Source organism: Aspergillus ambiguus (assembly GCF_047715705.1).
Source record: "Aspergillus ambiguus strain CBS 117.58 unplaced genomic scaffold BDV59scaffold_28, whole genome shotgun sequence".
Lineage (NCBI taxonomy): Eukaryota > Fungi > Ascomycota > Eurotiomycetes > Eurotiales > Aspergillaceae > Aspergillus > Aspergillus ambiguus.
Window position 1 is genome coordinate 227474 of NW_027395541.1, and position 19117 is coordinate 246590.

The 19117-nt window shown below is 52.3% G+C and overlaps 10 protein-coding genes across 10 annotated transcripts; 6 read left to right on the plus strand and 4 right to left on the minus strand.

Annotated features, from left to right (window-relative positions):
- The first annotated feature begins 110 nt into the window (after positions 1–110).
- BDV59DRAFT_183474 (TLD domain-containing protein) lies at positions 111–2600 on the plus strand. The gene is made up of 2 exons (XM_073690523.1): positions 111–414; positions 506–2600. Exons 1-2 carry the CDS (start codon positions 369–371, stop codon positions 2368–2370), a joined length of 1911 nt encoding a protein of 636 aa, XP_073545732.1. The 5' UTR covers positions 111–368; the 3' UTR covers positions 2371–2600.
- Positions 2601–4273, minus strand: BDV59DRAFT_183475 (alpha/beta hydrolase). Its single transcript, XM_073690524.1, has 6 exons — positions 4187–4273; positions 4018–4135; positions 3890–3963; positions 3643–3843; positions 2777–3580; positions 2601–2727 (listed from the first exon to the last, which is right to left on the minus strand). The coding sequence occupies exons 2-6, from the start codon at positions 4125–4127 to the stop codon at positions 2663–2665; spliced, it is 1254 nt and encodes a 417-aa protein (XP_073545733.1). The 5' UTR covers positions 4128–4135; positions 4187–4273; the 3' UTR covers positions 2601–2662.
- A 101-nt stretch (positions 4274–4374) lies between these two features.
- Positions 4375–7140, plus strand: BDV59DRAFT_76171 (uncharacterized protein). The gene is made up of 2 exons (XM_073697052.1): positions 4375–4762; positions 4842–7140. The coding sequence occupies exons 1-2, from the start codon at positions 4488–4490 to the stop codon at positions 7051–7053; spliced, it is 2487 nt and encodes an 828-aa protein (XP_073545734.1). The 5' UTR covers positions 4375–4487; the 3' UTR covers positions 7054–7140.
- A 142-nt stretch (positions 7141–7282) lies between these two features.
- Positions 7283–8252, plus strand: BDV59DRAFT_183479 (putative pathogenesis associated protein Pep2). Its single transcript, XM_073690525.1, has one exon. The coding sequence runs from the start codon at positions 7353–7355 to the stop codon at positions 8094–8096; it is 744 nt and encodes a 247-aa protein (XP_073545735.1). The 5' UTR covers positions 7283–7352; the 3' UTR covers positions 8097–8252.
- A 5-nt stretch (positions 8253–8257) lies between these two features.
- BDV59DRAFT_183481 (uncharacterized protein) lies at positions 8258–9537 on the plus strand. The gene is made up of 3 exons (XM_073690526.1): positions 8258–8760; positions 8817–9297; positions 9349–9537. Exon 2 carries the CDS (start codon positions 8850–8852, stop codon positions 9063–9065), a length of 216 nt encoding a protein of 71 aa, XP_073545736.1. The 5' UTR covers positions 8258–8760; positions 8817–8849; the 3' UTR covers positions 9066–9297; positions 9349–9537.
- A 133-nt stretch (positions 9538–9670) lies between these two features.
- On the plus strand, positions 9671–10580 carry BDV59DRAFT_76180 (putative isochorismatase family hydrolase). The gene has a single exon (XM_073697053.1). The coding sequence runs from the start codon at positions 9817–9819 to the stop codon at positions 10414–10416; it is 600 nt and encodes a 199-aa protein (XP_073545737.1). The 5' UTR covers positions 9671–9816; the 3' UTR covers positions 10417–10580.
- Positions 10581–10744: 164 nt separating this feature from the next.
- On the minus strand, positions 10745–11173 carry BDV59DRAFT_203967 (MAPEG family protein; the record flags this gene model as incomplete). Its single annotated transcript, XM_073694354.1, has 1 exon — positions 10745–11173. One exon carries the CDS (start codon positions 11171–11173, stop codon positions 10745–10747), a length of 429 nt encoding a protein of 142 aa, XP_073545738.1.
- A 293-nt stretch (positions 11174–11466) lies between these two features.
- Positions 11467–14536, minus strand: BDV59DRAFT_183483 (elongation factor G). Its single transcript, XM_073690527.1, has 3 exons — positions 14224–14536; positions 12009–14150; positions 11467–11935 (listed from the first exon to the last, which is right to left on the minus strand). The coding sequence occupies exons 1-3, from the start codon at positions 14430–14432 to the stop codon at positions 11881–11883; spliced, it is 2406 nt and encodes an 801-aa protein (XP_073545739.1). The 5' UTR covers positions 14433–14536; the 3' UTR covers positions 11467–11880.
- A 1011-nt stretch (positions 14537–15547) lies between these two features.
- Positions 15548–16239, minus strand: rcf1 (respiratory supercomplex assembly factor RCF1; the record flags this gene model as incomplete). The annotated part of the gene is made up of 3 exons (XM_073692439.1): positions 15548–15981; positions 16060–16130; positions 16202–16239. The coding sequence occupies 3 exons, from the start codon at positions 16237–16239 to the stop codon at positions 15548–15550; spliced, it is 543 nt and encodes a 180-aa protein (XP_073545740.1).
- A 626-nt stretch (positions 16240–16865) lies between these two features.
- On the plus strand, positions 16866–19003 carry BDV59DRAFT_183485 (threonine dehydratase, biosynthetic). Its single transcript, XM_073690528.1, has 3 exons — positions 16866–17185; positions 17246–17462; positions 17522–19003. Exons 1-3 carry the CDS (start codon positions 17006–17008, stop codon positions 18820–18822), a joined length of 1698 nt encoding a protein of 565 aa, XP_073545741.1. The 5' UTR covers positions 16866–17005; the 3' UTR covers positions 18823–19003.
- The last annotated feature ends 114 nt before the right edge of the window (positions 19004–19117 follow it).

A 19117-nucleotide genomic window follows, 5' to 3' on the forward strand; every position in this document is an offset into this window, starting at 1 on the left:
TGAAATGTTACCGAAAATAGGCTGTTGCTGCCCCAGGCGCCAAGGCACGGAATTTCCGCGTTCGTGACGTCGACCTCCCACCTTTCGTTCGTTCTTACTCCCATCCTAAACATCCATGAGCCCGAACTCTGTTGACTCCAGACCGAGCTGAAGATATCCCATCGAACTGCCTGATGCATCTGCAAGGTCTTGAAGAATCATAGACATGACTAGGGCTTGAACAGACATCCTTTCATACTACAGATGCATGCCGAAGCCCCACGTTTACACGGCCACCTACACTTTGTAACTCGAGACAGCGCGTTGCCTCGTTATATCGGATTCTTGGACGATATAAACGTGATAGTTACCTAATCCAGCTCCACAAGATGGGCGTTGGCCCTTCGTCTGAGGATGGCCAGCCGTCCTCGCCAGGTGAGTGGTTCATGACCTATGTCCGACGCCAAGCTGCATTGACAGCGGAAACATCAACGATATCATAGAACAAGCACTAACAAGATTCCAGAGGAGCTGAGCTACTTGCTCGCTGAGCGCTTTGCAACCAAATGCTTCACCCCATTGGAACTAACTCATTTCAAGGACAACTTTTTCACCCGTGCCGTCGATCAGGCTGGCATGAGGTATTGGACCGAGAAAATACTCTCCGATTTCCTTGGTATCCCAGATGGCAGTGATGCCGATTGTCCCCTGGATGCGGGACCGGTGATCTTCCGGATGGTTTCGTTTCTCGGAGCCTTCCCGTTCCAGAATACATTAGCGCCGAGCGTTCTGACCTTCGATAGTATGGTCAAGGTCGCTGTGCTTTTGACGGAACGATATGGGAAGGTTCTTAGGCGAGCTCGAAAGGACAGGATTAGACTGTTGTTTGGCAGTCTCGCTGACGTCGGAAGGAAAGACGCCGATAAGCCACTTACTCAGGAGAATGCTGCACCGGATGTCACCCCATCCCATGCCCCTGGGTTCTCGATTGACGAGCCAGCCAACGATGTCCTTGAGGATGATGAAGAGGACGATGACGATTTGGCCCTAGCTGCGCTAGAGTCTTTAGATGCCATAGAGGTCTTCAGGCACGATTCCCGCATCGACAAGGCTGTCTACGAAGCTCGCATTTCTGTGGTCACATTTCGGCGGCTGCTGATGCTACTGCTTGTCATCTCGCCGTTGAAGCCACTAGAGCCAGTCAAAACGTACACTTCTGACTTGAACGAGGATCGAATGGACGCTGTCCGGAAGGAAGCGGACTACATTCTGGCTGCGTTCTTCCAGGAAAGTTCTGGAGGGATTAGTTACAAGTCGTTTGCGAAAACTATCGCGAATTCGTTGCCGTATCTCTTCGATCCGTTGACCCCATTGTTTGAGCATCTTCTTTTCAGCAAGAATTTAGACTTGTCCCAAAAACGTGAGCGAACGGATTCTACTGCTACAGAGTCGAACGAAGAAACAGGCGACACACAAACACCACCAGTACCTAAGTCTGAGTCAATCATGCTCGCCGGTAGCTTTGAGTCGGCAATTCTGAACTCATCCGTTATATCACATCTCTCCTTCTTTTTGCCCTCTACAAACACAAACGTGAACCTCCTCCGAGGGAATCTGCGACTACACCCAGTTTTCTCGACAGCGGCACACGGCTCCTCGTTGACTTCGTTCTCCCACAACGTCATAACGTGGCAATCGGGAACGCTTTTCCTTCTAGAGGGCACCGTTTCCGGGGAATCGAAGCAAGGAGAAATGATAACTCTTGGTGCCTACCTGCCACAGCCCTGGAAATCGGGATCATCCTCGTCTACATCCTCCAACTCAGCCGATCAAGCCACCCTGCCGTGTCTGTTCCAACTTTCTCCAAAGCACATGGTCCTACCGGGAAACCCATCCCCCTCCGCGCAGAAGCCAAATGCGCCTATCGCTTACTTTTCGAATAACACGGGCATATCCATCGGCTGCCAATTACCCCCTGCGTCCCGAACCAACCATGTCTCTCCCTCCCCTCTGGGAGCGGGTAGTCTCACGATTGATACAAATCTTGAAACTGCAAATTTCCATGTCTCTGCATTCGGGAAAAACGGTGCCTTCCTCCCGCCAGCCACCGGGGCCCCCGAATCTGCAAACACCACCAGGATTGACATATATAATCTTGAAGTATGGGGGCTGGTTCCTGATCCGGATGCTTCGTCCTCGGAGAAGGGAATGAGCGCCATCGAGTTACAGCAGGCTAAATGGGATTTCGAGGCTCGCGAGGCAGAACGGAGACGTAACCTGAATTTGAGTGCAGGTGCGGGTGACTCAGCCCTTGAAGGTGCTCGGTGGCTTTTGGAAACTGCTGGTATAATCGGGGATGGACATAGTCGAAGCGGAGGTAGTGTTGGATAGTAACTATCCGGAGTCTTTTTGTTTCTAGGGCCTTCTGGGAGACCGAATGGTTCGCGAGTTTGTCTTTGTTTACTCTGGGACAGGGACGGCGGTATACCAGAGACTTTCTGTTCTCTGCTAATCAGGAATAAGAGGAAAGGTGGTTCATGTTCATTGGATTGAAACTCCTTGGGACCAAACTAATGCCAACGCTACATGCTTACTTCAGTAAGATTATATTTTGAGATCCTCGTAAAAATCCTGTGTATAAAATCAGCAGAAATGTATGTTTATGTAGCATAGCTAATAAAGTCTACTCGTCAAAGGCCCGCAGGACTGAAATGGCAGCGGCAGTGAATGTTGCGACGCGATTATGACCTAGCGATGTTAAGAGGGTTGAATACGATCCACGGATTCAGTCACATACCGCCATAGGCAACGCGTTCCCATCTGACCTTCCTCACCGGCCCAGAGCCGCCCTGAAATCTGTTCTCCCAGACGAGAACTTCATTAGGCCCGCTGGCGTCCTTCTTCTGGTACACAACACTACCAGGCGCATCCCGGATGTTTTCCCCTGTGGCAGCCACCCAGACCTGACGACCTTCATACCACGGAATCTCGACATCATTCCACGCATGTATGATAGCTAGGTCCAGTCCTTTATCCACATAAGCAGTGGAGGTATCGTCAGGCATGACTGGACCAACTCCCGTCAGTCGGGCGACCCGTGCCGCGGTATCCCATCCGTCGACGATGTGGCTCTTCACCCACTTCTGTACCCGGGGGTATGCCATGAGGGGAGAGAGCATGGGAGGCGTGATCCCCTTCAGGCTGTATGACTCAATGAGGTTAGCCAGGTTGCTGAAGGAAGCGAGGAGGATGACTCCGGCGAACGGCTCCGGGTTCTTGATGGCTGGTTGGATGGCGGTGCGATCGGGCGAGCCGAATGCGAACCGCTCTGCTACGGCGGCGGTTACTGCTGTGCCCAGGCTTTGGCCCATGAGGACTATCCGCGACGGGGGAATGCGCAGGGGCCCGGCGGTGAGGAAATTCAGGAGGGTGACTCCGTCGGTGATAAGGCCTTCTTCTGTTGGGGAGCCGGTCGAGATGCCGAACCCTCGGTAGTCGATGGCAAAGACGTGCAGCGGATTCGAAGGGGTGGATAGGCCGAGAAGCATGCGGTAGATCTCGGGGCGTTGGGCAGAGGCGAGATGAGCGGCGTTGCCGTGGACTAGTTCGAAGCGTTAGGGATGGTATTATTGTTGCTGCGTTGGCCTGCATTGGGCGACATACAGGCGACGACAACCCGCGCATTGGGGTCATTAGCTAGTAGATTGAATGCGGTAGTTTGTGAGTAGTCGTTTGCGGGTCCTGAAGGCTCATTCGCGTTCAGCTCCTCTTCATGATCCTTGCAGAGGTGGGGAGGCAGGAGATGCCATCCGTATAGAGTTTCGTTGTCAGGCGTGACTAGATTGAACGGCTGGACTTGGGTTTCTGCTGGAGTTAATGACTGCATGTGTTGTCTGAGGAGTAGATATACTCAGGAATCCGAATGACTCTACTAGGTTTACGTCCTGCCATAGCGTGGGATTCACCTTGTGCGCATATAGGAAACTGCAACGGGTTTCCGATCAGAAGACAGTCTGACGTACAGGCACCAGGACATACAGCCTTTGGACATCGGGATATGTCATGGACAAGACGAAGCACACATAAATAAACCCTGCAGTTGCGAGAGACCAGTAGGCCTTTTTGAAGATGGGGAGGAGTTCAACCATAGTTTGGGCTGATGGAGATGTTAGTGTGCATTTCCGGCCATATGGTCAGGAAAACTCACTGGTCGTCTAGTTCATTGGTCATTTGGATCAATGAGAAGTTATAGAGGGTGATGGTTGAAGAGGAGGTGGAGGAGGTTGAGGTTGACGTTGTTGGATGTGATCGATAAGGGCTGATTACATACTTCAGGTGCCTTATCCCGTGCCTTTCCTTCTCCCTCCTTCTTTTCTCCTCCGCAACCATTCTTCCGCCCATTTAAACACCCAAGTTTTCTTTTCATCGCCCCCTCCCGAGATGATCCTCATCTCCTTCGCTGGTCTTCCTGATTAACGCGTTTGATTTCGATCCCCGCGATTGCCACCATGGCAGAAAAACGCCGACTCCCTGCGCGCGAGCGTCGCGAACCCGCGGCGAAAAGACGAGCCTCCGAAGCGCCACCGCAACCACAATCGCAGGCTTCTTCGAAGAAGAAGGCTTCGACTACGGCTGTTATCCCTTCTCCCCCGCCGCCTTCAACTCCGGAAGTTGTCGAGAAACCTCTCCCTACGAAATTGAAAGAGGGAGAAGGCTTGCCCATATCCCGTTCGCCGCAACCCCAGAATCTGTCCTCGAAACAGTATCAATCCATAGCTGAAAGGTGTGTTCTGCCTATATTCTGCCATCAAGAGAAGACTGGAGCTTCGATGATGGTAAGAATACTTCTAACGCGATAATAGTGCGGTGTTACTTGCCTCCTTGGAACGGTCGAAGAAGAAATGGCTCAGCGACGGCATCCTCGTGCGATACTGGACCAAACCGAAGAAAACGAAACGGGAGCAAATCGAAGGCAAAAATCCGCCGAAGGATACAATGTCAAAGGTCGGAGCTTGCAGCATTGTCGTTGGCCCTCACCTTTTTGATGCCATGCTGTACACTGTCAAGGATCCAAATGCGCCGCCACCGATTCAATACACCCCTCCGCAACGACCGATGGTCCATTATGGTCATCCCAATAGCTTCCAGCAGTACCACCACCCGTACCCTCACGCCCACCCTTCTCAGCATGCTCGGCAGCACCCTCAACATTCTCCCGCCAATGCTGCGTCGCCTCAACCCGGCTATCACCAAGGCGGCGGGCCCTCGACACCCTCCCACCAAGCGAGAACCCCTAACCAATCTCAACGCCCGCCTTCTGGTCCGCAGTCTGCCCAACGACCATCCCCAGCACAGCCGGCTCAACCTGCGAAGCCAAGTCCGGACCCGGTGATTCAAATGCTGGCTACTCGTGCCGCGTCGGACCCCGAGCTCAAGGCTCTGATGAGGGTAGTTGCGTCGAGCAAAGCGTCCCAAGAACAGCTTCGAGCGTTTCAAGCCCATATAGATGAGCTTAATGCGATTATCCGAGCGAGGGAACAGCACCAGTTGAGACAACAGCAGCAGCAACAGCAGCAAGGCCGCCCTTCAACCCCCCAGTCCCAGTCCTCTCGGACGCCCCAGCAGGCACAGCATGCGGCACCGCCTCAGGCCCCTCAACAAACACCATCACAGACAACCGCCCAGCCTTCAACCCAGCCAGGCAAGAACGAGATCCAACCGCAAAACAATACGACTGCAGCAAAACCACAACAACAGCCGCAAACGCCTGCACAGAACCAGTCCCAAGAACAGCGATTCCCTCGAGTGGAGGTACAAGTCCCAAAGCCGTCGCCCTCCCTTGTTCCCGGATCACAACCGTCGACGCCCAATGCTGCTGTCCAGGTCCAAGTTCCTCCGCCGCAGAAGCCTAACACCACCCCTCAAGTCAAACAGGAGCCCGGGGCAACATCAAGCCAGCCGATTTCATCCCAACAGCCAGCCCCAGTGGGAGGACCGCAGTCGAGTGTCAAACCGGCGAGTCCTGCGGTGCAGCCTATGCCACCACCGCAACAACCCCCAGCGGGGCCTCCACGGCCAGGCCCCCAATACCCTGCTTATCAGCAGGCACCGTACCAAGGACACCAGCCACCTCTACAATCTCGGCCCCCGCAATATGGGTCACCGGTACCGCATTACCGCCCAGCACCTCCGCCGCCGCCGAGACTGAACTACAAATCCGTTGTTTTCGAGTTTACGTCGCCTTTGACGCCGTATGGAAGCAGTACTTCTGGACATGCAGGGTCAGGTGACCGATACCTGTTTCCCGAGTATACCATCTTGGAATGGCTACCAGGTGGCAACACTGTACTTGCTTCTTTCTTGTTGGTAAGAAAGGTGGATCCCAACGCGCCGTTCCCCATTGAAACTGGGTCTGAGACCGGAAATTCGCGCGCGAAGGGGAAGTCATCGAAATCAAAGAAAGCTAAGGGAAAGGAAGCTGAAAGTGAGAAAGGGAAGGACAAGGAAAAAGGCAAAGAGGATGGCAACGCTCAACCTACAGGCAGTCAAAACGCCACCCCTGCGGCTGATACGAAGGAAAATGGTGCAGCAGATCCCAAACCAGTTGACGGAAATGCGGACGGCAAAACTGGGGGAGAACCGGGGACACCTAACCCCGACAAGGACGCGAAGAAATCCGAAAACCTCAAGGAATACTACCAACCGGTTACTTTCCGCATACACAGCACCAACCCGAAAGTCCTTGAACCTCTTGCTCGAGTTGTAAAACCCCCCGATGAGGTCCGCAAATACATGAATGAAATCATGGACCGGGCGGAACGTGCGCCAGATGGATTTCTTGCTTTTCGTCTTCCGCGAGAGGAGCAGGATGAAACGGAGGCCGAGGACAGTAGTACGGTGAAAAAGGCAGGCACTCCAATCCCTGCTGCTCGCAGTCGACTGTCGAAAAGCAGGACTGTTGGGGATGAGGAGTCGGATATCGAGAATCACGACCATTCAGTTGAGGAAGAGGAAGAGGAGGAGCTGAAAGATTACTATGGGGCTCCTATGGGCCTTGTCCCTATGGGAGTCTGAAGTCTGTCCCGCTATGTAGCCCACTTTGATATATTGTCATATACTACTATCTTGCCTTGATATCTAATCAGTCGAATGAACATAGAGTGGAACTCGTAAAACCTGGGCATGCTGTGTGGGACACAAGTTGATGGTTCGTGTATGTGATCGATCGCTAAATTGCATAACCGTTACGGGGAATGATATAGCCGAACCACCCCGAACCATTAAAGGCACCACTACACCCCCACGGGGAACTCGTCCGCGACATAACTTTTACAACCATCTATTATCCCCTTTGATAGATACTCGCTACTATCATGCCTGATTTACACACACTCCCCGCGGGAACTCGCCCGCAAAATGCAATCCGCAACAACGGGCCATCAGACCTTGCCTTGGAACGCTACAAGCTCAGAGAGCTGGCCGAAGGGTGGCCCTGCTATCGGGACGCATGCGAATGGGAGAACCTGCGGTCTATCTTCCACCCCGACGCTCACATCTACACCACTTGGACCGGTCTTACCCATCACCTGAAGTTCATCGAAGCTTCCCAGGCTGGGATGGACAAGGGCGCCTTTATCATGCATCGCGTCCATGGAAGCACGACCGATATCGACCCGACAGCAACCCGTGCAGTGACCAAAATGAAGGCCACCATTACACAGCGGTTTTCTGGGATCCCATGCACCTCCGGTGGGACCTGTGAAGTTGATGCTGAAAGCGACTGCCGGTTTATTTTTTTCTGGGAAAAGATGTCTGACCCTAAGCATCCGCAGTTGGATCAACAGTGGCGTGCGCGCTTTGTGAGACATTTTTATGAAAAGGACAAATTGATTGCTGTCACTGCGGGTCGCGACCCTGTCCTTGATCTTGACAAGCTGCAACAATATCCGCCCGGGTACAGGCATTTGGCGTACATGCAAGAAGCGACTATGGGAGTGAAGGTGCTACTGGATCTGCCTGGACATCGTCGGGAGGGCTCTAGCATTAATGGACAGAAGCACGATTTGTTATACTTCCAGGCACGAGACTGGGTGGAAGGGAAGGATGTGAAGTGGTGATCTGGACCCGATTACTACTAGGATTCAAATAAACAAATTTCAGATTGGACGTTATCAATAGCAACTAGTATTATTGTCGAGCATCTAGCATCAATCTACCTTCATTTAAAGAGAACATTGGCAATCAGATCCATTCGAACCCGGGATTGACATTATCCAGTATCCCGCTGCATTCCGATATCCATCTGCCATTGTTGCTGGCGTCGGAATCCTGATCCCTCCGCATTCTCGATAGTAGTTCGGCAAGCTCCTGGTTTGACATCGCCATCCACAGATTGTTGTTGTCTGGGGCTGGAAATTGGAGGTCTGATAGGGCTAACCGAGTCTCTTTGACTCCACAGATTCTACTGACTTTGTATAGTGCCAGCGCGAAGCGCTTCATCTCTTCGACACCTGCCCAGATACAGGTGATGTCGTCAATATCTTGATACCGGGCAACCATCGCAGGGTAGTAGAAGACGTTGTGCCTGCGGCATGACTCTATCAAGACGGCCAGTATCTTCCGGTCAGATTGAGGGAGCTGAACGGTTAAATCCCACTGACACGCATTTGATAGATTCATCAGTATAGAGGATAAAATGTAAAGCAGGATCCCCTGATAGGTTGCAATTGGCCAAGCAGAGGACAGTGTGGCTTCTTGGTTACCTAAGTCCTGCCATGTTGTCTGCGGTTGAAAGTATCTTAGCAGTGTTCTCCTCCTATATAGAGACATGCCAGTACCTGTTGTTCTTCAATAGAGCGACCCAGTCTTTCATGCAGCTCTCGAGCCTTTCTTTGGGCGGGTTCCTGCTTGGAACACCACATGCCCAGCGTGACAACAGCGTAGACAAGCAAGGAGGGCTCATATTGGATGCTAAACGATCCTTGGTGAAGGAAAGGCCATCGAGGATGAAAAAGAGTAAAATAAAGCCGCACGTAATGCTGGATATCAGACTTCCGGCTTTCTTCGTCAAATATTGCGCTCTCTAGGTCAAGTGTGGAAGATGTACATGGTCCCTGTGTCATCCCTGACCGAGTATGTTGACCATGGCCTTTATCGTCAAAGATGCAGATATTTTTCTTCTCCAGACACTGTCGGCATGGCTGACCGCCATGGCAGCGCACCTTGGAAATGTGGCACTGCCGACATGCTTGACGGGCGCGGGGTAGCTCTATTTGCACCTCTTGATGGTCCTGTCGGATGTGTCGGTTAAGCGTGTCCCTACCACCATTAGACTTGGTACGAGAATTATACCGGTACCAAGGAAAATACCTCCTCGTGAAGGTGCGGTTACAGAGTGGACACGCAGATGTTGAGGCGCCAACGTGCTGGGCTTCATGCCGACGTAAGTGCTCCTTGCGCCGGTAGCTGGCGCTACATCCGCTGTGACGGCAATAAAAGCGTGTTTGCGGGACTGTAGACATTATAAACAGAAATAGACGTATTGCATGTGAAGAACTCATGAAAATGATGTATAAAGATTGATGTCCGGGACGGGATCCCACCGGCTCCCACCGGCATCCCATCGGTATCCCACGGGTGGGGTGACAGCCGTTTAGATTGATCTACCGTACAGCATGATTAATAGACGTTATGAAATAGCTGATTAGAAATTGTACTCTGCCTTGCCCCTTGGCTTTATTCTAGGATTGCTTAAATAGCAACCAAATTCCCTTCGACCCAAAGAATCTCTATTTCAACTCATAACCACCAATCTAAGTATCCAGATTCTATTGCATCATGTCCTCCACAGCCCCCTCCTTCCGCCAGACTATTGGCATTTCTCCTTCCACCGCGACAGTGAAGGACTCTACACTGATTATCATTGATGCCCAAAATGAATACGCTTCAGGACACCTGAAAGTCGAACACGTCGCAGAGAGTCGGAAAGTCATTGCCGATTTGCTCTCGCGGTACCGCCAAGGCGGAAATGGGGCGAATATCGTCCATGTCGTCCATGAAACTCCCGCGGGGGCACCGGTCTTCACCCCAGGGACTCCGTTGGCAGCTGAATTTGATGAGCTGAAGCCTGAACCGGGTGAAAAGACTGTCATAAAGCACTTCCCGAGCTCCTTTGCCCAGACCGACCTGCATGAGTATCTTCAGAGCTTGGGAAGCCTGGGGAAGAAGATCGTTCTTGTGGGATACATGGCGCACGTGTGTGTCTCTACCACTACCAGAGCAGGGAATGAGCTGGGATATGACGTCGTGATTGTGAAGGATGCAGTTGGAGATCGCAACATCCCTGGTGTTGATGCAGACACTCTGGTATCTGTTGCTCTCAATGAGCTGGCCGATGCATTTGGAACGGTGGTCACTGCTGCAGATATTGGGGCTTAACAGTTGTCAGCTGGAATTAGTGTGTTGGCGAGGAAATAGTCATATGAGTATCTATTGCGTTCTTTCACTCAGAGTACAAGAACTATGATGTCGAGCATAGCACTAGTGATCAAGGCCCAGCTCCAGCCAGAAGTGTTGTCAGTGTTGCAATGGCCCGCTGGGCTTCATATGGACAGGAATTTATCCGAGCATAGCGATAGGGCAAGAACCGCTTGACCACTAGCAATACATCATTCCCCAGGACACCTTCTATCGCATATCAAGTTGAGTAGGCAGCAAAACATCGACATTCGTAACAACGAATCACCCCCGATTAACAAGGACTTCCTCAAAATACAAGCATAGCAGCCCTCCCCGCTAGGGCCGCCGCGATGCCCGAAGACAGCACGTACAGCGTGAATCGTCTTCTGATGTTGTTGGTCGTGGCATGAACCAAGCTGTGTAGTACACGCACACCGACATACGCCCACGCCAGATAAGCGTCAGTCGAGCTATTCTGACCCTGGCGGGCCAATGCCAGCACCAGAGCGATCGCATAGAACTGAGTCGGCTGTTCCAGCAGGTTGTTGAAGTTGTCCGCCTTCCAGCGCACAGATGGAGAGGTCTTCAGATCGATCTGGCTGTGAGTTTGGGTGTTGTCGGCGGCCACATTGAGGCGGGTGAATTCTGGAAGGCGAGTGCCATACATCCAGCCTTCCATCACGAAGGTCCAGCCATTGAGAGCAATGATTGGACCGAAGAGGTTGGAGATGGGCATGGTTGGTGTTCTATACGAGGACTGCGGCTCTTCGATGGATTGCAGCGGTGGGTGTAGGCGTACCGTACGGACTGTGGAGAACTCGGATGTTAAGTCGACATTTAGGGGAAGGGCCTCTTAAGTAGGCTACCGCGTGGACCCCGCTCTCATAAGCGCGTTGCTTACGGTGCAGAGGAACAGTCAGCTCAATCATCTAAGGTTGGCTTCATAGAGTTTCGGTTCGTCGGGTGGAGGCATCCTTTCAGGTGTTCCCCTTTAACATCCCGTGTAACTCCGGCTCTATGCCCTAAATACCGTAGGTCAGTCCACTTGATACCTAGAATTTATTTTGAGAGGAGATGACGATAGTAGCAAAAACCAAATATGTACACCTGTAAGCATTAAGACAATCCTTGATGTAAACACCGCATATCACCACGTGACCGTACTGGGTCTATACAAAATCGTAATGCCCGGTGGGATGTCTATATTGCACATAATACATGCTGAAACCATTTTGCGGAACGAACCCTTGCCCCCAGCTTGAAATACATATCTAGAAAGTAAATCCGGTAAAAAAGATGGCCTAATATACATCGTGCAAGGCAATCGAGCCTCGAAGCGAAGTTGACGGGCTGTCCAAAGGTACAGTGCCAAATCGCATTGCTGGCAACGTGTTCAGACTAGCATTTTGGCTTAGTCAGATCGGAGGAAGAAAATCTGCTGATCTATTTCTTGTGTCGGTCGGCTTGAGCCTTCTGGTACTTCGCGATAAGTTCCTTCCTGCAAAGGGTGGGTGTGGTTAACAAGGTTGAGCCCAAGAGGATTCTAGTGGATGGGGTTTTGGAGCACATACTGTAGTTGAGGGGTAGCTTTTTCATAGTGACTAAACTCCATGGTGTATTCACCCTTACCCTGGGTAGCGGCACGGAGATGGCTGCTAAACCCAAACATGCCATTCAAGCTGCAGTCAGCGTAGACGGTGACTTCATCGACACCGACGTCAGAGTCGTTGATGGTAGCGTTGCGCTTGTTCAAAAGAGCGATCAGGTCACCCTGGAATTCAGCCGGAGCAGTAACAACAGTCTTCATCATGGGCTCAAGCACAGACGGGTTGCTTTCCATGAAAGCCTTGCGGAAGGCCTGCTGGGTAGCATTCTTGAACGACATTTCGGACGAATCAGTCATGTGGGTAGCACCGTCATTGATAAGCATCTTGGTACCAAGAACCTTGTGGCCAATGAGAGGACCCTTTTCGCAAGCCAGATGGAATCCCTTTTCGCAAGCAAACAAGAACTTCTCGGAGATACTTCCTCCAACAATCTGCTCCTCGAAGACGTTATCCTCGAGCTTTTCGGTGGGCTCCATGTAACCAACAACGCGGGCGTAGTCACCAGGACCGCCCGACTGCTTCTTGAGCAGGTGATCGAAGTCGACGTGGTTGCCGATAGTCTCGCGGTATGCGACTTGCGGGGGACCGGTCTCGCAGTCAACGCTGTACTCACGACGCATACGCTCAATATAGATGTCAAGATGCAATTCACCCATTCCGGAGATGAGAGTCTGTTCACTCTCAGCGTCAAAGGTCACACGGAAAGTAGGATCCTCGCGTTGGAAACGAGCCATGGCCTTGGAGAACTTGGCAGCATCTTTGTTGTTCTTGGGCTTGATGGAGAGAGAGATGACGGGCTCAGGAACGAACATGGAAGACATGGTGTAGCCGAGTTGTCCATCAGTGAAGGTGTCACCAGAGGCGCAGTCGACACCGAAGACGGCACAGATCTCACCGGCGCCAATTTCAGAAACTTCCTCCATCTCATTGGAGTGCATACGCACAATGCGCGGGATCTTGACCTTCTTATCGTTGCGGGCGTTGAACACGTTGGCGCCCTTGCGGAGAGTTCCTTGGTACACACGGATATAGGTCAACTGACCGAAGTTGCTTTCTTCGAGCTTGAAGGCAAGACCGACCAAAGGCAGAGAGTTGTAAGGGACTAGCTTCACGGAAGCCTCGTCGCGCTTCTTGTCGAGGGCCAAGTTCTGCACCTCGGAGGGATTGGGAAGGTAATCGATGACACCGTCGAGCATAGGCTGAACAGACTTGTTGGCAAGCGCAGAACCCATGAAGACAGGGGTGAACTTGAGAGCAATGGTGGCACGACGAATGGCATCTCTGAGTTGCTGCTCGGTAGGTTCGGTCTCGCTCAAGAAAAGCTCTGCGATCTCATCGTCAACATCGGCAAGGGTCTCGATAAGCATGCTCCTCCGCTCCTCTGCCACGGCCTTGACCTTCTCGGGGATTTCGGCTGTCTCGCTGAGCTCTTCACCGCTGGCTCCGATGTTATAGATGGCCTTCATCTGCAGCAAGTCGACAACACCCTCGAACTCATCCTCCGCACCAATCGGCACCTGGACAGCAGCGGCCGGAATCTTCAGCTTAGTGTTGATCTGGTCAATCGCCTTGAACGGGTTGGCACCCATCCGGTCCATTTTGTTGATGAAGGAAATTCTGGGCACGTTGTAACGACGCATTTGCCGGTCGACAGTCATTGTCTGGGACTGCACGCCTGAAACGGCGCAGAGGATCATGACGGCACCATCCAGGACTCGAAGAGCTCTCTCGACTTCGATGGTAAAATCAATGTGTCCAGGTGTGTCGATCAGGTTGATATGGTACTTATGTTCCTTGCCCTCCTTGTCCTTCTTCACCCAGTCACAGAAAGTTGCAGCGGACTGGATGGTAATACCCTTCTCACGCTCCAAATCCATGGAATCCATCTTGGCGCCGACTTTGTCTCCACCGCGCACCTCGTGGATGGCCTTGATACGACCCGTGTAGAAAAGAACTCGTTCGGTACATGTCGTCTTACCACTGTCGATATGTGCAGCAATACCGATGTTGCGGACCCGGGACAGGCGTTCAGCTTCAACGGGGTCGAGGTTGTCGATGATGGCTTCCTGGGTGAGGTTGTCGGGGGAGGACGCAGCGGCCTCGAGTCTAGAAGAAAATTGAATCAGTGATTGCATTAAAAATATGGACGGGGTAAAATTCAATCGCCCTTGATACTTACACAGCCGACGCAGTCGCCGAGGCGTATCTTCTCTGTTGGAGATGTTTGTTGACAGCCTGATAAGCCGGCGCAACAACGGAGGGTGTACGGAGAACGGCGGTCGACGCGCATCGCTGGGACAGGAATGTCTGAGATTGGAGGCGCACGGGAGTTCTGGCCAAACCAGAAAGCGCCCGGTGAGGCAATCGCGCAAGAGAAGGATACCGCATGGCTATCGTCCACCCACCGCAGGAGGTTACTGGAGAGCTGATGCTGCGATGGTTTTTGCGACTCCGAAAAAAAGTTCGGGGAACCAGGAACAGGTCACGTGAACAGGCACCGACAGCCATTCAGAAGCGCCCGGTTGCCAATGCAGCCACCAGATCGATTCTGACCAGTGGTAGACTCAGAAGTATCTACTCATTCGAACGAGGGATAGCCGTCTAGTCCGATGACTACCCCTTGCGATTGTGGTTCTGTGGAATTGGTGATGATTGTATATCGTTCGGTACTGTATCGAAACATTCCGTGACCATCTCCCTCCTGACCGCCTTCGATTCCGCCACTGTATCTTCCTCTACCACCGCCCAAACTTGATACTACCTGGTACTCCATGATTAATTGATTGGTGCTTGACTGGGTCTATAAAAGCTTGCAAAGGCTACATGCAGCCTTTCTGATACCGCCCAGTATCCTTTTCGCAATGCGGTCGTCTCTATCACTCCTCGCCACCATCTCTCGCGGCCAGCCATCGAAGCTTCGAAAACCTGCAATCAGTCTAGATCATGTCAGTGGCTTCTCCAAAGCAAGTTTCCGGATTTTCTAACATTCATATCAGTTTATTCAGAGAAAGAGGGTTCTAGGACTATGGCGAGAAATTGTTCGAGCCTTGCATAGTTCGTCTCAACCGTGGCTAGATCCATTCAGCACATTACTGATCCCCAGGACAGAGATTCCGAATTCACCCACGCGAAATGAGCTACGCAATTATGCGCGGGAGGAGTTTGAACGCCATCGTAATGTCACGGATGTGGTTAGTACTCTGCCGGTTCGTCTCGACAGAGCTAATGATAATTCTAGCAACATATACGCTATCTTCTCTCAGTAAGACACCTCCGGCTCAACTTAACTTTCACGGCTAACGGCTCCACAGACAGGGAAAGCAGAGTTCGATATGATGAGGCGATACGTTGACGAACAAGCCGTGGGCTGAAACCGACGTATTGATTGCTTGGAGATGAGAAGGTCAAAACTCAGAAAGTATATATGTACAATATGATACCCAAACCCAAATAAGAAATACAGAAGCATACAAATCCATCGTCCACACTGCTCGACATACTCTTTACTTCTGCCTCGATACCAGTTCCAACACGGCATCTAATACCCCAAGCGACTTTTGATCTGCAGCCTCGATAACGGACCGAGCAGCATCCTGCTCCGGAGCCGGCTTCACTGCGGTCTTCTTACTGGCCTCATTGGCCGCCGCCTCCATGGCCGCATGACGCTCCCGCCAGCCCCGATCCTCCTGGTCTCGGATCTCCAGTTCGCGCAGCCATGCATCCCGCTTTTCTTGGCTTTTCCGCTGCTCGACGGCCTTTTCGAACTCGCGGCGCTGCTGCCGTTCGGTTTTGAAGTACATGCCACCCGCGACGACGGCGACGAGGGTAAAAGCTTGGGCATAGATACGAGCGCGGAACATGCGGTTCATTTCGACCGAATCACCGGCCTTCATTGACCGGTAGGCACGGTAAAGGGCATAACAGGTAGCAGCACATCCTGTGGGACTGGTATTAGTATTCAATCGGCGCGAAAGAATATACAGGGGAGTGACCAAGCGGAGAGGTCGGAGCGTACCGAGCGGGATGAGAGGCTCTTCCTTCAGACGTCTGCGGAACTTCTGGATACCAGTTTCCTCCTGGAACTGACTAGACGGAAGTTATAGTTAGTACGCTGCGTCCGAAGTATACCAGGTCGAGAGCCAATGCTGAATACGTACGGGTTATTGTCGAACGAGGATGGCAGAGGGTCGCTCATTTCGGAGAACGACGGACACGGTTTTTCTGGGGTATCGGCAGTCGGTCAATGAATCGGCCGTATCAAAATCTCGTCAGATGGTCGGTCACGGTAAAATAATGAGCAGTAAAAGGGACAGCCGGCCTTTTGGGGTGGTTGAAGACTGGGTAAATAGTAGCTGTTGGCCGAGAGGAACATGACGTCGCAAGAGAATTAGGGTGGAATTTGCGTAAGTTACAGTATGTTTGTATACGGTAATTGATGGTATCATTAATACTATCAGGCAGGATACGGTGTAGATTCGTCGACCTTCTTTGGCTCCTTTGCATACTCCTTGATGCTTGAGCAGATAACAGGACTCTACCCGTGCTCTAATGGGCCATATGCGTCCGATGGTGGATTCTGAAAGTGCTCACTGGTTTCTATTCCAATGTGTGACCAATCTTCCCCAGCTGTAGTATAAAAACCAGCTAAAAGATACCTACTAGGGTCTTCATCGACCCAACCCCCGGAATTGACACCTTCCAACATCCCAATAGCCGACTCATCTTGAGCCCCTTACCTCCTATGCGTGGTGAGATCCTCTGCAGTAGTTAGGGCTCAGTGTCAGGGTTGATGACATAACCCTCTCGGGCGCCGATCCCGGAAATTTTGCCCGCGGGAAGAAGATAAGAAACTGGTGCCACCGAACATTTCCCCCTCCATCGTTTTGACTCATCTGGTGGCACAGGTTCCTGAGCCTTTCTCGAGGTAGATTTCTCCTGCCTGTGATCATTCGGGGTGAACAATGTCTCCCGAAGCTACCACCAACGGCGCTACGTCTCCTGGCTCGGGCAAGATGAACAATCTTGCGCTGAATGAATACACTACTTCACCGACTAACCCGGACGATCAGGAGAAGCGCCTGGGTCTGAAGCCGGACTGGGGCATCCCTGAGTCTTTCATCCTCCCCAATGGATACCCGGATGTGAGTTGTGTCACTGCGATCGATACACAGCAACTCAATGCTAACCATACCTCTTCGCAGTACCTCCGATTGATCTTGACCTCGCGCGTTTACGATGTGATCACCGAGACCCCTCTCCACCACGCCGTTAACCTGAGTAACCGCATGGAATGCCGTGTGCTCCTCAAGCGCGAGGATCTCCTCCCCGTCTTCAGCTTCAAACTTCGTGGAGCGTACAACAAAATGGCTCACTTGACTGATGAACAGCGCTGGAAGGGTGTCATTGCGTGCTCTGCAGGTAAGGGAGTGACTGCGCCACCTCATTAGGTTATACAGACGCCATTAACGAAACTACAGGAAATCACGCCCAAGGTGTTGCTTTTTCAGCCCGCAAGCTGAAGATTCCCGCCACCATTGTCATGCCTTCGGGCACGCCCGCCATCAAACATCTGAACGTCGCCCGCTTAGGCGGCAGTGTCATCCTTCACGGGAACGATTTCGATGCTGCGAAAGAGGAAGCGGCACGTCGGGAAAAACAGCACGGTTTGACGAGTATCCCTCCCTTCGACGACCCCTACGTGATCGCCGGCCAGGGAACCATCGGAATGGAGATTTTGCGCCAGGCCAACCTGCAGAAGCTGGAGGCCGTCTTTTGCGCGGTTGGGGGCGGCGGCTTGATTGCTGGTATCGGGGTGTATCTCAAGCGCATTGCACCGCACGTGAAGGTCGTCGGCGTGGAGGCCCATGACGCCAACGCCATGGCCCAGTCTCTCGGTACCGGATCGCGCGTGCAGCTGAGCGAGGTGGGACTCTTCGCTGACGGTGCCGCGGTCAAGAGCGTGGGTGAGGAACCTTTCCGGCTGGCCCGTGAAGTGGTGGATGAAATCATCCAGGTTTCCACCGACGAGACGTGCGCCGCGATCAAGGACGCGTTCGAAGACACCCGCTCCATCATTGAGCCGGCGGGTGCCCTTGCCTTGGCCGGTCTTAAGAAATATGTCGCTCTGCACCCTAGCCCTGATACCAATCGCGAGCTGATCGCCATCACCTCTGGCGCCAACATGGATTTCGACAGACTGCGTTTCGTCGCGGAGCGTGCTGCCCTGGGAGAGCGGAAGGAGGCGCTCCTGAGCGTCAACATCCCGGAGAAGCCTGGGTCTTTCGCGAAGCTTGTCGAGGTCATTCTTCCTCACGCAGTCACCGCATTCAGCTATCGGTATGCTAGTGACGAGTCGGCCGACGTGCTGATGGGTATCTCGCTATCTGCATCGACTGGACAGGAGGATCTGGCCAAGATCATGAACGCACTGAACAAGGACGGCATGTCTACGAAGGACCTGAGCAACGATGAGCTTGTCAAGAGACACGTTCGGTTCTTGGTCGGTGGACGCTGCGACGCCAAGGACGAACGTTTGTTCATGTTCGAGTTCCCTGAGCGGCCCGGTGCTCTCGCCAAGTTCCTGACGACGCTCCGGCCCAACCAGAACATCTCGCTATTCCACTACAGAAACTATGGCGGAGATGTCGGAAAGGTGCTGGCTGGGATTCAGTGCCCTAGCCCCGAAAAGGCAGAGCTGGAGGCCTTCCTCAAGGATCTGGGCTATCCGTTCACCGAGCACACAGACTCGCCTACGTACCACACTTTCCTTCGTTCTTAGACAGTTACTGTGATACTCGAATGCTTTTTATGCGATGCAAATAAAAAGTCATACGTGCCTGGGCGTTGGGTTTGGAGCATTGATTGATATAGATCTTGGAATGTTTGACGGATGCAGAATGTATGCCGTTTTGTTAATACTTTACTTGGGAGTTCGAATATTAGACTTGCAATCTTTTCGGTATGATGAGGTCTGTGCCGCGAGCATAGAAGTATATGGTCGATGTTAGAGCGTGATCATACATCTGCATCATCTTTCTACCTTGGTAGCTAATGGTATTATCGTGGGTCGCCTG